Source organism: Mya arenaria, chromosome 13, assembly GCF_026914265.1.
Source record: "Mya arenaria isolate MELC-2E11 chromosome 13, ASM2691426v1".
Lineage (NCBI taxonomy): Eukaryota > Metazoa > Mollusca > Bivalvia > Myida > Myidae > Mya > Mya arenaria.
Window position 1 is genome coordinate 15,572,239 of NC_069134.1, and position 18,097 is coordinate 15,590,335.

Here is an 18,097-nt window from a genome sequence, read left to right on the forward strand (position 1 = left end):
TCTACCTCAACGCCTAAAGTTTAGTTTGATTAATAATATGAACTGATTGCAAACGTAGAAAGGTAATCATGAAATAACCCTAAACCTGAACTATAATAAATTTAAGAAGTCCTGCTATATAGTTCTACAATGATATGCACGTGTTCGCTACAATTTCAATATTCCCGCGAAAACATGGCTGTCAATCCCAGAGTTCACTTCCTATAATGCGCATGCGCTTTGATAGAATTGCAAATGGCGGCACTTGTTATTGTTTCATGGCGTTGAGGAAACAAGGTCATTTCTAGGAACATTTTATCGCCTCCACAGGTATAAAGACATATCAAAAGGACATACAAGCAAAACTCCAATCTATTCCCTATCAAAGAAGACCATTTTAAAGATGCATTAAGTGTTAATCTTGCCAGTTTTCTCGATTGTACAAGGGGTATGTGCACAGTCCGAAATCGGCAAAAAAATGGCCACCGAACTTTGTTGGATGAATAAACATATTGACAACCGTTATTTTGTTTAATAATTCGTTTCCTTTACATATATGAGACATAATTATGAGAGTGCATTTAAGTTTTTGATTAAAAGAATCTTAAATATTAAAATTTGTTGTGGTGTCATGGGTGTCAATTTCACCCACCAAACATGGTGGAATCAAAATTGGAACATGGTTGACTGGATTTATGATAAATGTTTCCCACTATATTTGAAATGAAATATAATTCATTTATAGTGTAAGCAATCGATTTCAAATGTTTTGCATGATATGACTGTGAGAAAGTTCATTGAGAATTATGAAGCAAGTTTTATGAAGTTATATTTTGTATTCCTAAAAGGTAGGCTACTTCCAAACCGAGTTGGTTAGTAACTTCGACTGCTTAAGTGTCCATTTGTCTTGTTTGGAGGAAACTGATATGTCCCGATTGGTTGTAGATTTCATTTACATTTTTTTTCTTATAACAAAAGATTTGCCACAGTATGTGCCACACTTTCATAAAACTTCGCCACATTTGCATATTGATTCACCACATACCTTAAAAGATTCACTAGAAACCATTTTATATATAAACATCCAGTAAATAAATGGCACTATTGTGTACTGTGTAAGAGGTGTACTCTAGGTTTTGTATAGTTAACCCCAAGATTACATGTGATAATTTGACTGGTAAATGCCACTCTTCATTATTCACACATGTAACTTTTCCCCAAATTGTATGATGGGTTAAGAGACAAAATGTAGATGGTTGAGAAAGCAGCCTTAAATGTTTTTAAATCATAAAAAGAAGAATGACATTTTAAAGTTTTAATATACTTCAAATACAGGTCCAAAATAGTCTACCACATATTGTAAACAGCAGAAGAATCAGGATTGTGTTTACAAAGTAGATTTATTTAAAGGGACTGACACTCCCAACCAGTACATAAATATTGCTGATGTATTTATTTGTTCAAAATGAGGCATGTCTCGCCGCGGGTTGAGGAAATAAAGAAAACATCTCTTGCCTCTCTTTTCATTTTTTTTTTATTTGAACAAATATGAACAGCAACTGACACAATATCGGTCGTTTGCTCTTTACTAAAGGAATACATTCTTTTTTAGCAGACCGCAGATTATACATTTTTCAATGTCGTTATTCATGTCAAATAAAGTTTGTAAAGCTTATTTTTTTGTGATATTTAATTGTAAATTCCCCAAATCTTCCTGAAAATGAATTTAACTATCAAATTATGTTAACTTCACTTCTAGAATTAATATAAGCTAAGCATCTTGTGCTCTTTGCTTAAATGTATCTAGGATTGTTTGTTCCTTTCTTGGAGTAATATTTGTTGTTGTTTATTTCTATGAAGAATCTGTAAACATGGTTATTGTGCATGAAAGGTTTTAATATGACTGGCAGCCTTGTTTATAATCAATAATTTGCAATGTCCAATCTGGTGATTTCTTCCTGACTACGATTATCCTATATTCTAAACATCTAAAATGTCATCTTTTTTCATGTCTAAAAAAAAGCTGGACTAGTGGGTTTCCTCCGGGTATTCGGATTTCCCCTACAACACAAGACCACACTTTGCGTATCATCGTGCCAACAATAGTGATTAATATAGTTGTTATAACTTGTTTCACAGTTGTTGTAAAATAAATAAGTTAAAACTTAATATGCTAGATGTCTTTCGTTGATTGGAGTTTGTAATGGTCTGCCCTCGCATATATGACCATGGCATCTCCCTTCCACATTCTCCAGTAGTGACTTCGATGATAACTATACACTTAATTTACTGCGACTTTTGGAGTATACACCAGTTTTCTAATAAAGTATTGATGGTCTCACAGCACCAACAATTTGTGAAAAGGGACTAGTACTGCTGAGACTTGCAATTCTTTAATTATAAGCGAAATATGTGTCATTTGGTTAAAAAATTAAAACCCTCACTAAGCTCGAGTCGCCTGGGCAGGCCTCAACAAATCCACTCGCTCCATCGCATTTGCAATTGAATATCAAGGTCGGGCGAGAAGAAATTCAATCACACTCGTCTGCCCTGGCGAGTAAGATTCTCCAGATTCAATTTTTAATCTTATTTATTATCCAAAACAAAATGTTTGCGATAAACATTAAATTTAAATACCAAATGTAAACAGTCAAATCAAAACTGGAAATGTGACCTCATTTTTTTATCGAATGCACATGGTCGAACGTGGAGACTGTTTATTCAATTGTGTTGTAGATAATTCTACAGGGAATTTCATTACAATTCAATTGATAACTAAAATGTTTTTAATAATTTATAATCACTTATAAGACATAAGTATACGATATGGTATCCGACTTATTCATAAATGGATCGTAGCAGTGGGTGGTCGGGACTAGGTAAAAGAACTTTGAAGTAAATTTAATTGGCTGCAAAACTAGCCTATGTTAAGTCAGTGTTACCTGATTTTGTTTGAAAATTTTCTTGAAAATGTAGGATGAGAAGAAGTTCAGGTTCATACAAAGTTACCCAAAACAATTTTTTCAAGGCCTGTTGGGTATTGTTGTATTGTTGAGTCCTTAAGCAGGATGAAGCTTGCTGATGAATCTATTTCCTTTCCAATCTGTTCCTTAAACACATGATTGGTCTTTTGTACATCCCAAACTCCTCAATTTGTAAAAAACTTTGATCTTATGTTCAAGATTCTCGTATATACACCAAAGTATTTAACGTAATAAATTGTTTTCTGATGTTGAGGTTTGAATCAATTTTGTAAGTGTAAAAATATTGAAACTTGGTCAGTAGGTTGTCCTCCTGAACACTCTTATTTGTCAATCATAATCACTTAATTCAGTTTTGGCATGCCATTTACTGTTATGATGCATCTGTCTCTCATGTTGTTATTTTATATCCGGGTAGTTTACTGAGGACTGTTGTATGTATTTCAGGCGACTCCAGTTGAGGATGGGTCCACAGGAGGACTACATTGAGACTGTGTTCACCTGTGAGGGGGATTTTCACGACCCACACCTCAAGGATCGACTAGAGGACTTCAAGCGCAGTCTCAAAGATCTACTGCTCACAGGTGTTCATCTTACTTGTATAAGCCTCTTAGATTACATCAAAATACAGGTCTCAAGACAGTGCTTTCAAGATGTGTATCAAATATCATGTTTATCTTTGTTAAATGAAAATTCTGAGGTTTAACTGTCAGAATTTTGGAAGAACAATTCTGAAAATAATTAGTAATGGAAGAGTCCATGTCTTACAGAATATGAACGAGGCTCTTATTTGTTAACTTGTCTGTTTTTATTTTTTAAAAGAATGTTCTCTATTTGCTGTATTTGGTGATAGCTGCAGCTTCAATCAGAATTTTTTCGCATGGCCATAACTGATATTTCCCCAATAATCTTTTTAACAGATGTATGTCCAGTGATTTTTTTTGGTGCAATTTACTGCCTTCTAAAGGCTGTTTCCCCTTGCTAAAAACTGTCCAATTTTCCCAAAATTTTATATTTATATTCTGAGGTAAGAATACCTCTTACTTTATTAATTACAAGTGTTCATGAGTATCGGAAGCAGTCGTGTGAAAATTTTAAACTAAAAGATTCAAGACATTCACATAAAACTACCAGTCACAATATGCTTATGTGTAGCTAAAGTAAACGATACCTCGATGATACTCTGGCTGTAATAATCATCTAGTTATGATATTGACCATGATCCTTAAAGAAGAGGGTTTGGGGGCATGCTGGATTGAAAAAGAAGAGATAAACATTGGATGCTCTTGTTTAAGTGTGTGATTGAGGCAGACTCTTGCAATGTTTATTTTTTAACAATATGGGGCCAAATTCATGCTAGTATGTTCTTTTATGACTTTTTTGTTGAAATACTGTTCTTTTAAATTTAACATATTTCAATCCAAACAATAGTGATTTTGTCCTCTTATGTCAAAGCCAGCCTTGCAATTGAACTGAATATTAATGAGGTTCAGACAAATGAAAGCTTGGGCTTTATGATGTTAAGAACATCAGCTTAATCAGAGAGACTTGGAGTAAGGAAGTAAGGAAGGGTATTGCTATCTGGAATCATCTTTGGATACAGCTTAATGAGAAATGCATTAAGAAATTAAAGTGATTATGCTAATGAAATGAATGTTTTGTAGTAAACAATTAAGAAAGTTCTCAAATGAGCTATTTACCTGTAAAAAAAAATTGTTTAAAATTTGGCCAGGAAATAATTCCTTTTCTAGTCATTTAAACACCGTCTTCGTGATATTACTTTGATAGGTTACTTAAAAATACCTAATAAAATGATTATGTGTAAACAATGACATGTTATTTTATTTCACTGATAAATCTCTGTCAACTACTGGAAAGCATATAATAGAATTGGATAATTTGAGAAGTATGGGATTTCTTACGAAATCAATAGTGATAACAACCATTCCTTATCATTTTCAGACAAGAACAAGTTGATCCTGAAGAAGGTTGAACCTTGGAACAGTGTCAAGGTCACATTCAAGATTCCGAGAGAAGCAGCAATTCGTCTCAAGCAGCTAGCACAGCAGGGCAATGCTACATTGAAAGAGTTAGGAGTGTTGGCAGTTCAGATTCAAGATCAGAACATTTCATTGACTATTGCTGGTAAAAACAATGAGCACACACAGCTTGTGTTTAGAACTGCAGATTCAAGCCAAGCTACTACACCGACTGTATCTGTGATTGGAACAAATTCTCCAGCTTTGGATGGTCTAAGTCCTCAAGGCCCTGGCCCTGGGCCTAATTTAACAGAGAAAACCAGTCAAAATATAGCAGAATACTTAAGACAGCTCTTACCCGCTCACATAGCTGAAGCACAGAAAGCAAAAAATAACTTTATGCCATTTCCTGGTTTTGAACCAGGAAAAGGTTCTTCTCATCCACATGCCAGTGTAAGTGGTTATCAAGGCAATGCAACTAGTATGAGTCCCTCCAGTAATGCCATTAGCCCAGGTCAGAGCACCATGGGTGGTCCTAGTGGGATCCGGTTCCCGCATGCGCCGGGAATGCCTCCGGGACTCCAACCGGGCTTGAAGCAAGCTCTAGACAATCTCCCTCCACCACCGCCTTACCCTGGGGAAGGCAGCGCACACCAGAATAACATCCAGAAGCTTCGGCTTGGCCCAACGACCCCCAGCACTCTTCTTGTGAATTTGCTTGAACCAGCATTTGCTCAGCTGTTGAATGCTGGGAAATTGCCACCAGGGCTTGATCCTGAAACTATGAAACCTGCAAAGAAAAAGAGAAAGCCCAGACAGCCAAAGGAGAAAAAAGAGAAGAAGGGAGCACAGACTGTTTCAAGTGTATCTGGTGTTTCAATGCCTACAACTACCATGGGCATTCCGTCTGCAACTGTCCCCTCCCTGGCCTCAGCGAGGCTTATGAACAGTGACTTAAATCCCTCAGTGACTGAGTCTGGTTTTCATAATGTTCCTCAGGCATTGTTGCATAATACTTCTGTTCAAAAACGTGTGCCATTGACTAGCCCTGTGACTCATGGAAGAAAGCATGATGAAGATACTGCTGGTAAAATTATAAACCCTGTCACAGGGGTTCTGGAGCCAGTTGATCTGTCAGATACTAGTCCAGCTAAGAGTGATGGTGATAAGAATTCTCCTAGATCTCTACAGGGCCAGAAAAAGCCAAGCTTAGGAGAACTGAAAATTGAAGATTTGAGGAGAACTCCTAATCTAATGGGACGTCCACAGGGTATGCTTTCACACCCAGTTCAGAACATCCAAAGACCATTAAGTGAACATCCAAATCCTCATTCATTGATGGCAGGTGCACTATATGTTTCTAGTCATAGTGTAAGTAAAGACACAAGTGGATTAACACCTCAAGTTCATTATCAGGAGGCATTGAAAAACAGCAATCCCAAGTCTCACATGAAGAATGACATTATGCCACCTGTAAACACGCTGGAGCATATGTTACCTGCAACTCGTGTGGGTGCAGGTAATGGTGGCAAACCTATGTGTGATAAAATAAGTGCTGTGAATGTTGGTGGAAAACAAGACACACTGCAAAGAAGAATGCAGCAAGCTCAGGAAAATGATGTTAACACAATTCCCATTCAGTTGCTCAATAAACCGTTGTTGCAAGTGAAACATGACAGTGCATTACGTACAGGAAAGCCTTCAGGCTCTCCGGACAGTAATGGTGACTCTGAGTGTTCCACACAAAGTATAAGTCTTGATACTCAAACTTGTCCTGACCCGAGCGGTCCTTCAGGCCTTCACAGTGATCACCGGGCATATAATACTGATTCTGGTGTGGGAAGCTGCTCAGAGCGTTCAGATGTTTCACCCTCAGACATTATTGACACTGACTTCAAGGCTGGAAGTGTGAATATATTTGACACTTGTGCCAAACCGTTAGGTACAGAACCTGTGAAACAACAGGTTGTGCAACCTTCAACTAAAGTGATGACTGTTGGGTATGCTTTAGAGGAAACTCATGTAAAGAAAATGCCAGTAAAAAATCATAAAATTGTCTCAATGCAAAGCAGTGAAAAAGACAAACCTTTGCCTTTAGAATCTGTTCGGCCAAAAACTGATACCAAAAGTGATGTGTGTTCAACTAGTCAGTCTCGTATGATGAATATGACACCCGAGGAGAGACAGATAGCCAATAATGTAAAGGAAATACTAAAGAAGGCTGCCAGCGAGACATTGAACAGGAAGTCTCCCAAACTGGCCACCCCTGGACACAACTCTGTTCCTCATAGATCAGAGGGAAACCACAATGCTATGCAAGGTAACATACGGTGATGTGCATGGTTAGCATGGTAACTTGCACATAACTAAATCTTTTATTAGCTTATTATTATATTTCTGTGTTTCTCAATACGCTTGAGAAACTTGGTGCTGGCCTTGCTCTTAGTAAACTATAAGATATGAATTAATTGATTTAAATTCAATTAGTAATTATGCAAAATAATACACTTTTCACAGGGTTTGCAGTCTATTTTGCAGTTTTCAAATAATTATAATTTGGTGTATTTCAAAATGCAGGGCTTCCTGAGGATTTGAATGGCACTGATGTATGAACTTCCTTACTTCTTTAATTTTGGAATCTGGATATGACAGATGTGAAAATTTATTTTAAATACAGACATTATTTTACATCTAATGAGTCCGACGGCATGACTCTTTTGGCAGGAAATGAGATAGAAACCCCACAAACATATGGTTCAAGCAGAAATTAATTGCCAATTGAAAAATTGATTTTACATACGGATTATTTCATAATTTAGCTCAGGAGATGATTAAATGCAAACCATTGGTTTTGTGAGTCTTCTTTCGGTTTGAAAAATAATGTAGATGAAATTGATTTGCCTTTTCTATTCATTTATAATTTATTCTTTATATTTTGGATGAAAACTGAACTGCAAACACTAGATTTTAACCTCCTCTTTACCAGTCATGGGAAAGACACCCTTGCCCTTTAGTGGGAAAAAACGATTCGGGGGGAAAATTGTCGAGTATTTTTTGGACAATTTGGTTTAAGAAATGGAGTAAAATATCAATAACGCAGTTAATATATCACTCAGAAACATCATTTAATGGAGAATTTCCGAGGCTATTTTGGGGGGGAAAACAGGGTCTGGCCCAAGAGGAAGTACCTGGGTATCAGGATTAAAAGGCCCTGCACATGATTCATACTAACGTATAACACTTCACCCATGTATTAAGAATTATGTTTATGCTTAAATCAGCATTACATATACACTTTTAAAATTATAAACAGTTGACAGAAGAATTTAAGAGCCCTTCCACTTCATACAGAATGTGAGAATCTTAAAAAAACAGGAATATTAAAGCCCATACTGAGAACAAAGACAATTGAATTTTGCGGAATCACAAATACAAAAAAGTTAGTGTCAATCTTTCTGATTAAAAAAAACAAGGTAAAACACTAAATTCAACAAAGGAGTATACAAACTGATACATTAACTTCATGTAAGAAATTTTTCAACTTTAGCCCAAATTTCTTTTTATATTATGTTAAGGACCAGAAAACATACTGGCCCAGCTGACACAGTAATTTTTAAAAACTTGCTGCCTTGAATAGAAATTTACTTGGTTTTTACCTTCAGGCTTGTAAGAATTTTGATCACTGTATACATATGAAAATGACTGAAGAAATATCCAACATGACATATGACCATAAAGTACCATTTGGACTAGGTTTTGACTTTTGATATTTTTCACAGATTGAAGTGGAGGCTACACATATGTGTCCTGTCCATAACTTTGTCACTTATGGTGGTATTTTGGAAGTGTTTCACGCCCAAGCTTGGCTTGAAGGACAAGGTCACTGCACACCTGTTTATGCCTTACTGAATGATGATAGTAGTTTGTGTCTGGTCCCAACTTTGTCATTTATGATGGAATTTGGAAATAATTTTGCCTAATTGACCACCATAAGATGATGATGTGACATGCCTAAAACTTGGTCTTCAAGGTGAAGGTCACTGTGTGCCTTAGAACTTTGTAAGTTATGCTTAATAAGCCTTATGGATACGTGGTTCATGTCCAGTCCAAAACGTTGTCAGTCATCAAGTGATTTTGAAATAATCACCACAAGATTGCCACATGTTGTTGGTCTCTAGTTTTAAGGTCAAGGTCACTGCACAACTGAGAACTTTGTCAGTTTTGCCTTATTAATGAAAGTGGTCCGGTTCCTGGCTTTGTCATTTTTTGAAATAATTTGGCATAAGTGATCACCTTAACATGTTGTGGGCAACACCCTGCTCAATATCAAGGTCGCTGTGTGCCTCTTAACATTGTCAGTTATACTATATAAGCATTAATGATGATAGTGGTACATGTACAGTATATAACTGCTATGTAATGCTAAATTCTGAACATATTTGGCATTAGTGACCACCATAAAAGATGACACCTTTTTATCTAAGCTGTAGCTTCAAGGTCACTTGCAGGGTAAACACCTAGGCTATAGTTTAACACCTAGGCTATATTGAAGATTTTAGATGTATGTAAGAATTATTTTCCTTCAAATATTTTTATAAAAACTTTAAATATATATATATATTATGATTTCCATATTCAAGGCTTGAGTCAAGCAATAACATCCTGTGGCAATGCGGCGTATGGAGGTAGTCCTCAATTCTGTGATTGCTCTAGTTTGATCTTCCATGTTTAATTAAATTTCAATTTTGGTAGTTTAAGATAATTTTAGGCTTCACTATTTGTGGAATAAGGAGGGCTATTCTACTCGCCCCTGCGTCCGGTTAAAGGATTAGGGCAAGTTGGCATTTTTACTTATAACTCCAGCAATATACTACCAATCTTCTTTTAATAAACACTTTGTAACTGTTTGTGTTCAGCTTTGATAGTAGTACCTATAATGTGTTATTTTTGCAGGGGCTGAAGTGAGTATGCCGAAGAAGAAGTCCAGCCCTAGGAACAGTCCTCGTAATCCTGGGAGTCCCCGAAACCCTAGCAGTCCCCGAGGCGGGGCCAGTCCGCGCACCTCAGATGGGGCTCCCTCGCCCCACCAGGCCTGGCAATTCCATCCAAACCAGGACCTCATCTCAGCCCACCTGGCTGCCCGGGAATCTCAGAGCAAGTCGCCCATGCGTGACAGCGGCCGAGCTCCTCTTATGGAGCAGAGGAGGTCTCCCTTTAACATGCTCCCAGACTTGTTACCTGCGCAGCGCTTGGGTGGGCATGTGAGCAGTGAGACTGTCCCTCAGCCAGGGGAGGTACTTGAGGCACTCAGTATGCGACCACAGTGCAATATGGACAATATAGCCCTGTTAAAGTCATTAGAGGCGTATGCACATCCTCATCTCAATCAGTTGAACATGATGGCAGCTAACAAAGACCCAGCTTTAATTCAGAAAATTGAGGAATTACGGCCTCTGTTCAAGTTGCACAAGCAGATGTCTGTAGCCTCTGCTGCAGTAAATGGTTTAGAGAATATGAATCATGTGCAATGTCCTGTAAATTTGTCTGTGTCCACAGTTAAGTCTGCAAACAGTACTATGACTATATCAGAGGCAAGCACAAGTCATAATACAATTGTGGCTAGCAGTGTAAGCATTGGGCCTTTTGGTACAAACATTCTTTCTACAACAGTGACCAGTGCAAGTAGTGTGTCAAGCATGCCCAAATCTAATAAAGTGAACTCTGATGAACAAAAAGCAGCACAGCATAAACGGTCATCAGCAACTCCCAATAGTTCAAACCCTACTCATTCTCTCCCTGCACCAAGTAGACTTACAGAGTCAGTGCAGAAACTGTTAAACTTTCCATTAATAGATCATCCAAACACAAGCCTACCTCCATCTAACCGAAGATCTCCGTCATGTAGTGGTAATGTGACACGGACCAACGCCAGTCACATGGTCACAACGCAGTGCAATTCAGTTGTGCGGGGATCTGTGTCACCAACAACGCATGTTGCCATGGCAACATCACGTCACCAGGCGTTGGACAACAGCCACATTGACCTTGATTCTATCACACCATCCATTTCAGGGTTTGGACTAGGACCAATGAATTTACATTTTGATTCCCAAATACCGTTAGACTTTAGTAACCACTCAGACAGTGCTAGTTTTCCCAGCTTAACATCGGTAATGGCAACATCTTTGTCAGGCTTATCATGCCCTGTTATCAGCAATGTTGTGTCTGGCTCTACCACTAAACTTGTGCCAGCAGTCACCGGATCTATCACATCACATACCACAGGAGTTTCTGCAGCAAGTGTTAAAGTTAGTCCTCAGTCAAATAAAGAACAAATCAAAGAAGCAGCAGTGAACGCTCCAGTCTTGCAACCTGCTGATAAAGTTGTGTGCAATAGTGACTCTATAACGACAGTAAGTAGTGTCAGAAATACGCCAATATCTAGAACCCCCGCCCCTTTATTGAGTAGAGGCCCTCCTATTTTGCAGCCGCAAACAACACTGTTGCAGTCAGGCAGTCAAAATGACTCAGACTCTAAGCTTAAAACTTCTCTTTCACAAATGGGACTATCAGAAATGCTACAGGAGACTGCAAATATTAATAAAAATGTGATTGAAAAGCAAGCTGTTATAACTAAAGCCCCAGCAACAACTCTACAATCTAGTCTGCCCTCACAGCTTATCCATCAGGCACAGCCTGGTGAAAATGTAATGGAACACTTGAAAAACCACATTGAAGAGCAAATAAGGTCAAGCAGTCCTGGTAATGGCAACATTGAAGTTAAAAATACAAATTGTGATGCGAAAAGTAATACAGAAACACCTAAACTTGAAAGTGGTCAAGGATTAAAGGCGTCAGTGAAAAATAGCGACAATTCAGAAATTCCAAAATTAAAAAGGCAGACAAATCTGAACATACATGTTCCAACAACTTTCAAATCATCTCCCTTAAACACTCCAACAATAGGCAGTGACTCGTATGATAGTGACTTAAAATCTCAAGATTCTTGTTCATCTAATAGTTCAACCCCTCCAGTTCTGACTGCAGTTTCGGACATACCTGAAACTAAACCACAGAGTAATGCTACTGACAGTACCATATTGGAGTTATCACAACCAAGTTCTAGCTCAGATAATGGAAATGCAAAGGAATCTGAACCAGTGCCAGACTTAGAAGAACTTACTCTTTCTCTTGTCACAAAAGCTAAAGAAAAACATCAGATGTCTGACCTGAAAAATGACAAACCTCTCGAAGTTACAAACGAGAAGCCAGTGTATGATGACTCTGAATTTTCTCAAACTAATGCAAATTCAAAAACAAAGTCCTCCAGAAAACGAAGAGCGTCATCCGAAAGTGTTGAAGACCGGTATGATGAACATGATCCGAAACCCAGGCAGTTGAGAAGTAGAAAACGACCTAATCCTAATGACCAAGAAATTGCACAGCCTGAGGATGCTAAAAGGCAGAAACAAGACACATGTGCTGATACAGTTCAAAAAGTTGAGCATAAAGATATCGGGAAAAGTACAGGTTTGAAGGCGCCAACACCAACCTCACAATTAAATGACAGTAATAAATGTAATGAGGAACTTAGCACTAATTCCCAACACGAATCTATAAAGAGTGGCCTACGCACTAGAACTAATTCTAAGACGTCTCAGCCGACAGAAGTTCAGGAGAAGGCTAAGGGGCCTATTGGACGGGACGGCAGGAAAGATGGCAAGGGCACCCCTTCAAAATCTGCGCCTGAGAAAAAGGTAGAGCCAGTGAAACCCGAGGATGGCAAGAGGCCCCCACCATCTCGTAGAAACAGGCAGTCTCCATCAGTACAGCCACAGGAGAGGGCTCTCTCCCAACCAGGTATTGGATCCTCGTAGTTTGAGATGTGTTAAAACGTATCAGACTGTTTTATGGGTTATACGTGTTTACAAACTATTATATCTATGATAAATCATCTATCAAAAATGAAACTACTATTGATAAAAAAATTGTTTAATGTGCAAAAAAGGTACTCTTACTGTGATTAAATGTACATTAATAATGGGTTATTCTTTAGAAGTATACCGGTAGATAGATTTTTGCTTTGCCATAACTATATAGTTGCCATTTTCAGCAGGTGTTCGGGAAAGGTCTCCGCAGAGGACTGGAAAGACGAGGGGACGTAACTCCCCACTGACAGTGGAGAATATGGAGGAATTATCGCATGATAACAAGCGCACCACTCGTTCGGCAAAAACTAAAGACGCGAAAGGTAAAATGTATGTCATGGACATTATTAGAACTCTTCATTGTGGTCTTGACTCTTGACACGTAAAGGAAACTGACCTGGATAACAGAATAGAACACCTTTTTTTCTACAAATAAAATCACAATAACATTGATGAAATAGGTTGTTAAAAGCAGTATCATTTCAGTTATTCATCATTTGCAGTTGTCATTGAAACTCATTTTACAACATAAATTAATGAATATAAATGTTTAATTAGAAAAATAAATCGGTCAAGAGCCTAGTTAGTTAATTTAAGTAAGACTGACCATTTTATTCCAAATACAACTACAAAACACTTAATAAATAGAGGATATATTACCCGATAGGTCATTCAATACTGAATTAATTTAATGATTTTTTACAATTGATTGAAGTGAGCTATAGCTTTCATTTTAAGTAAAGGAGTCAATTATTTTTGTATTGAATAACCACAATTGTTATATTCTAAGACAATTTTTATAATAAATATTAAATTGATGATTTACACCACTAAATAAATATAACATCACCATATAGCGCATACATTTTTGATGTGACATCTTAAGTTATTACACTTGTTACATATCAAAATAACATTATGGTGTTATTTCATGACAGTGACATCATTTTGATGTGTTTATCACTTTCGAATTCAAGCAGGGCAGTGAAGTTTTGAGGTTAATATATGCATGCACCTGAACATCTCTGTTTTCTATTTACACTGATCTGTTTTCAGGTAGTTAAATGATCTATGTTTTGTGAGATGCAATGGATATTAGCTATTACTGTAACACCAATTTGTAGTTATTAATCTTGATGATATTGTGTTACAGTCCCTGACCCACCGCCGCCCCAGCCAGCAAGTAAGGCTGCCACCGCCTCTGCTGCTAAACGGCGACGTACAACCTCACAAGACCATAGATAGCTGTTGTACAAACTGGGCATCGCCCATGGGAAACTAAACGGAAAAATTCTCCTCCCAGTTTGCTTCTTACGATGGTTCTATGCAACTAGTGTCAAGTCCACCAGTAGAGGAAGCAACTGGCTAAAGCTGAAAAGTGAATAACTGAAAATGCTGATGATTGTATGCGCTGGCTATTGAAGCAGCATTTATACACAACAAATGAGAACACATGAGTTTTGAATGTGTCTGTGTGTGATCTCGTCATGGAGTGGGCATTCAAAGTTGGCTATATTGTGCAACAGGTTTAGTACCAGTATTCAAATGTGCTAAATCAGGTTTAATGTTGATACAATTACATGAATTCATTAAGGTATTGTCATTGTCTAGAGACCTAGATATGAACTACCCGTATACAAACCTGGAATAGAACAGATTATTGTGTGGCATTCAACATTGACATGTGGGTGCAGATGTAGAAATTACTGTGTGATGGGCCCTACTGCACACCAATATTTATACTGGCTAGTTGAATGAATTGAAATTTACAGAAAAGTGCTCATTTATCTTATTTTAAGCATGTTTTACAATGCATTGCTATTGGTTTGTATTGTAATGTTTCATACAGTATGTGTGAGAACATTTTATGGTAATTGTTATTGTTATTAATATAATAAATATTATAGTTACCCCCTGTACATAGAAATTAAGATAATTCTTCATAGTTTACATTGACATTAAATACTGAACTGAGGTAATATCATGTACATTGTAAATACTGGCATGTAGTAAAATCACATTCATAGATAATAATGCAGTCATTTCTTGTTATATTTTTCTTTTCATTCTTTTCTATTGTAAATAGAAGCTGTACATATGTATTATTGTTATATTTAAGTATAGTCGCTGTGGAAGAAAACGGTGAATACATCATTCTACCTTCAGACGCCTCATTGTGATTTTTGTTAATTTTCATTTTAGACTTCTAATAATGAATTATCTGTTACTGATGTATAGTGTTAAAGAATTTATATGATTCTATACATTTATTGTGTTATTTAAGATATTTTTTCTTTAATCAAAAAGTAGATGAGTATAGTGCGTACTGGTTTTGTATTTTGTGTATTTTTGTGGTCAGCTTGCACTTCAGCACAGTCGGCGGAAAATGGTCGTCTCTTTGGAAACAATTTATTTGTTATGTTAACAGTATAAATAATAATCCTTTCACTACTTTATAATCAAGTGTTTTACCACTTTACAATTTGAAGAGGAAACAAAATAAAATTACAACTGTGCAGGTTACAAACTACCTTTACAATTTCCTATACAATTATACATTCACATGAAACAATTAGACATATTTGACTGAAGGTAATTAACAAATACAGACTATGGCATATATTGATCTAGATTATTCATACTTATAAAGATTCTTAAAATGCAAATTCTAACCTAAATTTATCAGAATGTTTTACAGAAAATCCAGCCTACTTGAAAATTTAACTCAAAGTTCATATTATCCACTTAGCATTCTCTTGGGCAGCAGTCAATTTTTTATGTCGGCAGGTTCACAATCAAATTAATAATGCTTATAAGAATAATGACACTTCTTATTTTTAGTGTAGTATTCACGTGGATATATGTCTACATTTGACAACAAATGTTTTTGTATAGAGATATTAGGAAATACTGAAGTAGCTACGACATTATGCTGACATAATTCCTTGCAGCGTGCTTTTTTACAATTTTTATATTTTTGATTGAAACATTTCAAAACTTCATAATGAATCTATGATTAGGTTGTGTTTATACAAGTTTTACAAATTGCTTTGTAGCTTCTTCTTTTCTTTTCTTTCTTTTTTTTTTGGGGGGGGGGGGTGTACTTTTTTGCAGCCATACTCTTAAACTGAAAACAAACTGAACATGTAAACAATACATTTAAATTGGTGAAAAAATGAGCATTTGTCTTTAATTAAACATGTACTTTGCCTTTAAGAAATATTGTCCATAAACCACAGCTGACCCTCTTGAGTACTTTGTCCTGTCTTGGTGGCTTTACAGTTTCAGATCAATAATGTTTTTGAAGGACTAGTTTCACATTGGTATGCACGTTGGTCATATCAGTAGATGACTCTTTTGTTTTTTGGGTTAAAGGTCATGGCTATTTTTACTAACAATTACAGGCACTTTCATTTCCGATTAATAACTTTTGAACTACTAGGTATAGAGTCTTCTAATTTGTAATGCACAATGGTAATGGTCAGTAGATGAGTCCTAATCTTTTTGGGGTCAATAAACTGAAGTTCAAGGTCATTATGACCTTTACTAGAATAAGCATTGACCATGTTTATGATATTGAGAAGTTTAAACCTAATACATTCAGTTTGGTATTTTAATTTCTTAATGGTTAATGTTAAGCATTTGAAAAGCAGCTCCTTGCAGTGAAAAATTCAACTCTGTTAAAGCATTATACATCCTAATTACTTCAGGAAGAATATACTGTAGGCTTGACATAGGTCAGAAGCAACCAGTCAGCTTACCAACCTTAATAATGCTTTTACAGCTGTGGTGTTGGTGTGAATATAGTTAGTATAACAGAAACAATTCCGACTTGAAGAAGAAATATGTAGACATATGTTACCAAGTTTTCTTTTGAATTATTTTAATTAACCTGTGAACAGTATTTTGACAAACTGGCATTACAAATTATATTTAAGTTGATATGAATACAGTTCTGTTGCAAATGAGTAATATGTTAAGTTAGGTATTAGATCTTTCTAGTTCAAGTTTATTCATCAAAACTCGAGACAAACAGAGCAGGAATATCCACTTACTAAAGGAAAATATTGTTTAGTTGAATTGGATCCATCTGTAGTAGATGTTCATTCTTTTAAATTTTCTAGAAACCAGTCTTTGTTTTCCAATGATTGTCATAGCCTGGAAAAAAGTCCAGGAAAGTGAATTTTATATACAAGTTAAATGTTGCATAAACACACACATAGTCAAGAGATCAGTTTGGTGCAAGATAAGGTTTAGTTTATAACATTGTAGAACAGTCAATTACTCTGAAAGTGTCTTGGGGAGTCTACAATACTCATTTATGAAAAATCTTTGAGTAGCACTTTTACTGTGAACATGTCTGCATTGTCTTAACTTCTGTGTATATTTCTCCAATGTATAAATTACATTTTAACCGGAAACAATGTTGCATAATTCTTGTATGATGATTTTTGTTATCATATACTTGAAAGCTGGTCTTTTTCATGATTATTCAGTAATAATTTTATTGTTATCCCGTTTTGTTAACATAGAATAGTTAATGTATTTATTATACATCATGTTTCTTCATTTTAAGCTTATGCTAAGCTGGTGTGTAGGGCAAATGTTTAATTTATTAGGTAATTTCAGTGTTCTATTAATGAAGTATTTCTGATACATTTCACTTTTGTCATCTATATGCCTTCTGAACTATCTTCACTGTACCATTTACATGCAGCATATAAAAATGATTGGACTTCTTACCGATATCATGTACAATTTTATGATTACTTTCTTTGCTATCACATACTTTTCATTTTATTGCAGCAAGCCTTAAATTTATTATTTTATTAAAACAATACTAAGTTAACAGTAACCTATATAGAAATGGGTTCTTATAGTACAACATATGGCTGTGTTTCTTCCCACTTGTCTATCACAATCTCCCTCACATACAACATTGTCAAATGTCTGTATCCTAGCGTGCTTCTCTCACATCTATATGTTACTACAGGACTTGAGTGTAGAATTGTTGACTATGTTGCAGTGACAACTGATTTCTGTTTATGTACATTTTGTAAAGATATATAAAGTATTTGCCGTATGTATTGTTTTGTCGTTTTTGCTCCGAATTACTACAGATCACTAACAAGGGAGACTATGGTCAGTGACTTACCATTTAATGTAATGCAGTTGTCGCCCTTCTTGTAAAATTTTAAATGTATTCTTTGCCGAATTTCGGAAATGAAAT

General features: G+C 36.2%; 1 protein-coding gene across 3 annotated transcripts; it reads left to right on the forward strand.

Moving 5' to 3' along the window:
* Positions 1 to 217: 217 nt before the first annotated feature.
* LOC128213718 (nuclear receptor coactivator 6-like) lies at positions 218 to 17,950 on the forward strand. Of its 3 annotated transcripts, none has more exons than XM_052919739.1 (6): positions 218 to 309; positions 3,408 to 3,544; positions 4,923 to 7,259; positions 9,893 to 12,799; positions 13,053 to 13,197; positions 14,021 to 17,950. In XM_052919739.1, the coding sequence occupies exons 2-6, from the start codon at positions 3,424 to 3,426 to the stop codon at positions 14,025 to 14,027; spliced, it is 5,517 nt and encodes a 1,838-aa protein (XP_052775699.1). In that variant the 5' UTR covers positions 218 to 309; positions 3,408 to 3,423; the 3' UTR covers positions 14,028 to 17,950. The 3 variants fall into 3 exon arrangements, with proteins under 3 accessions (XP_052775699.1, XP_052775697.1, XP_052775698.1); XM_052919737.1 differs by having other exon boundaries at positions 13,053 to 13,190; XM_052919738.1 differs by having other exon boundaries at positions 13,056 to 13,190.
* Positions 17,951 to 18,097: the final 147 nt, after the last annotated feature.

Excerpts from the sequence above, each read along its gene's own strand:
- LOC128213718 (XM_052919737.1), top strand. The coding sequence starts at position 3,424 with ATGGGTCCACAGGAGGACTACATTGAGACTGTGTTCACCTGTGAGGGG. Across the intron at positions 12,800-13,052 it reads GAGGGCTCTCTCCCAACCAG|CAGGTGTTCGGGAAAGGTCT; the intron begins GTATTGGATCCT and ends TGCCATTTTCAG. Across the intron at positions 13,191-14,020 it reads AAAAACTAAAGACGCGAAAG|TCCCTGACCCACCGCCGCCC; the intron begins GTAAAATGTATG and ends ATTGTGTTACAG.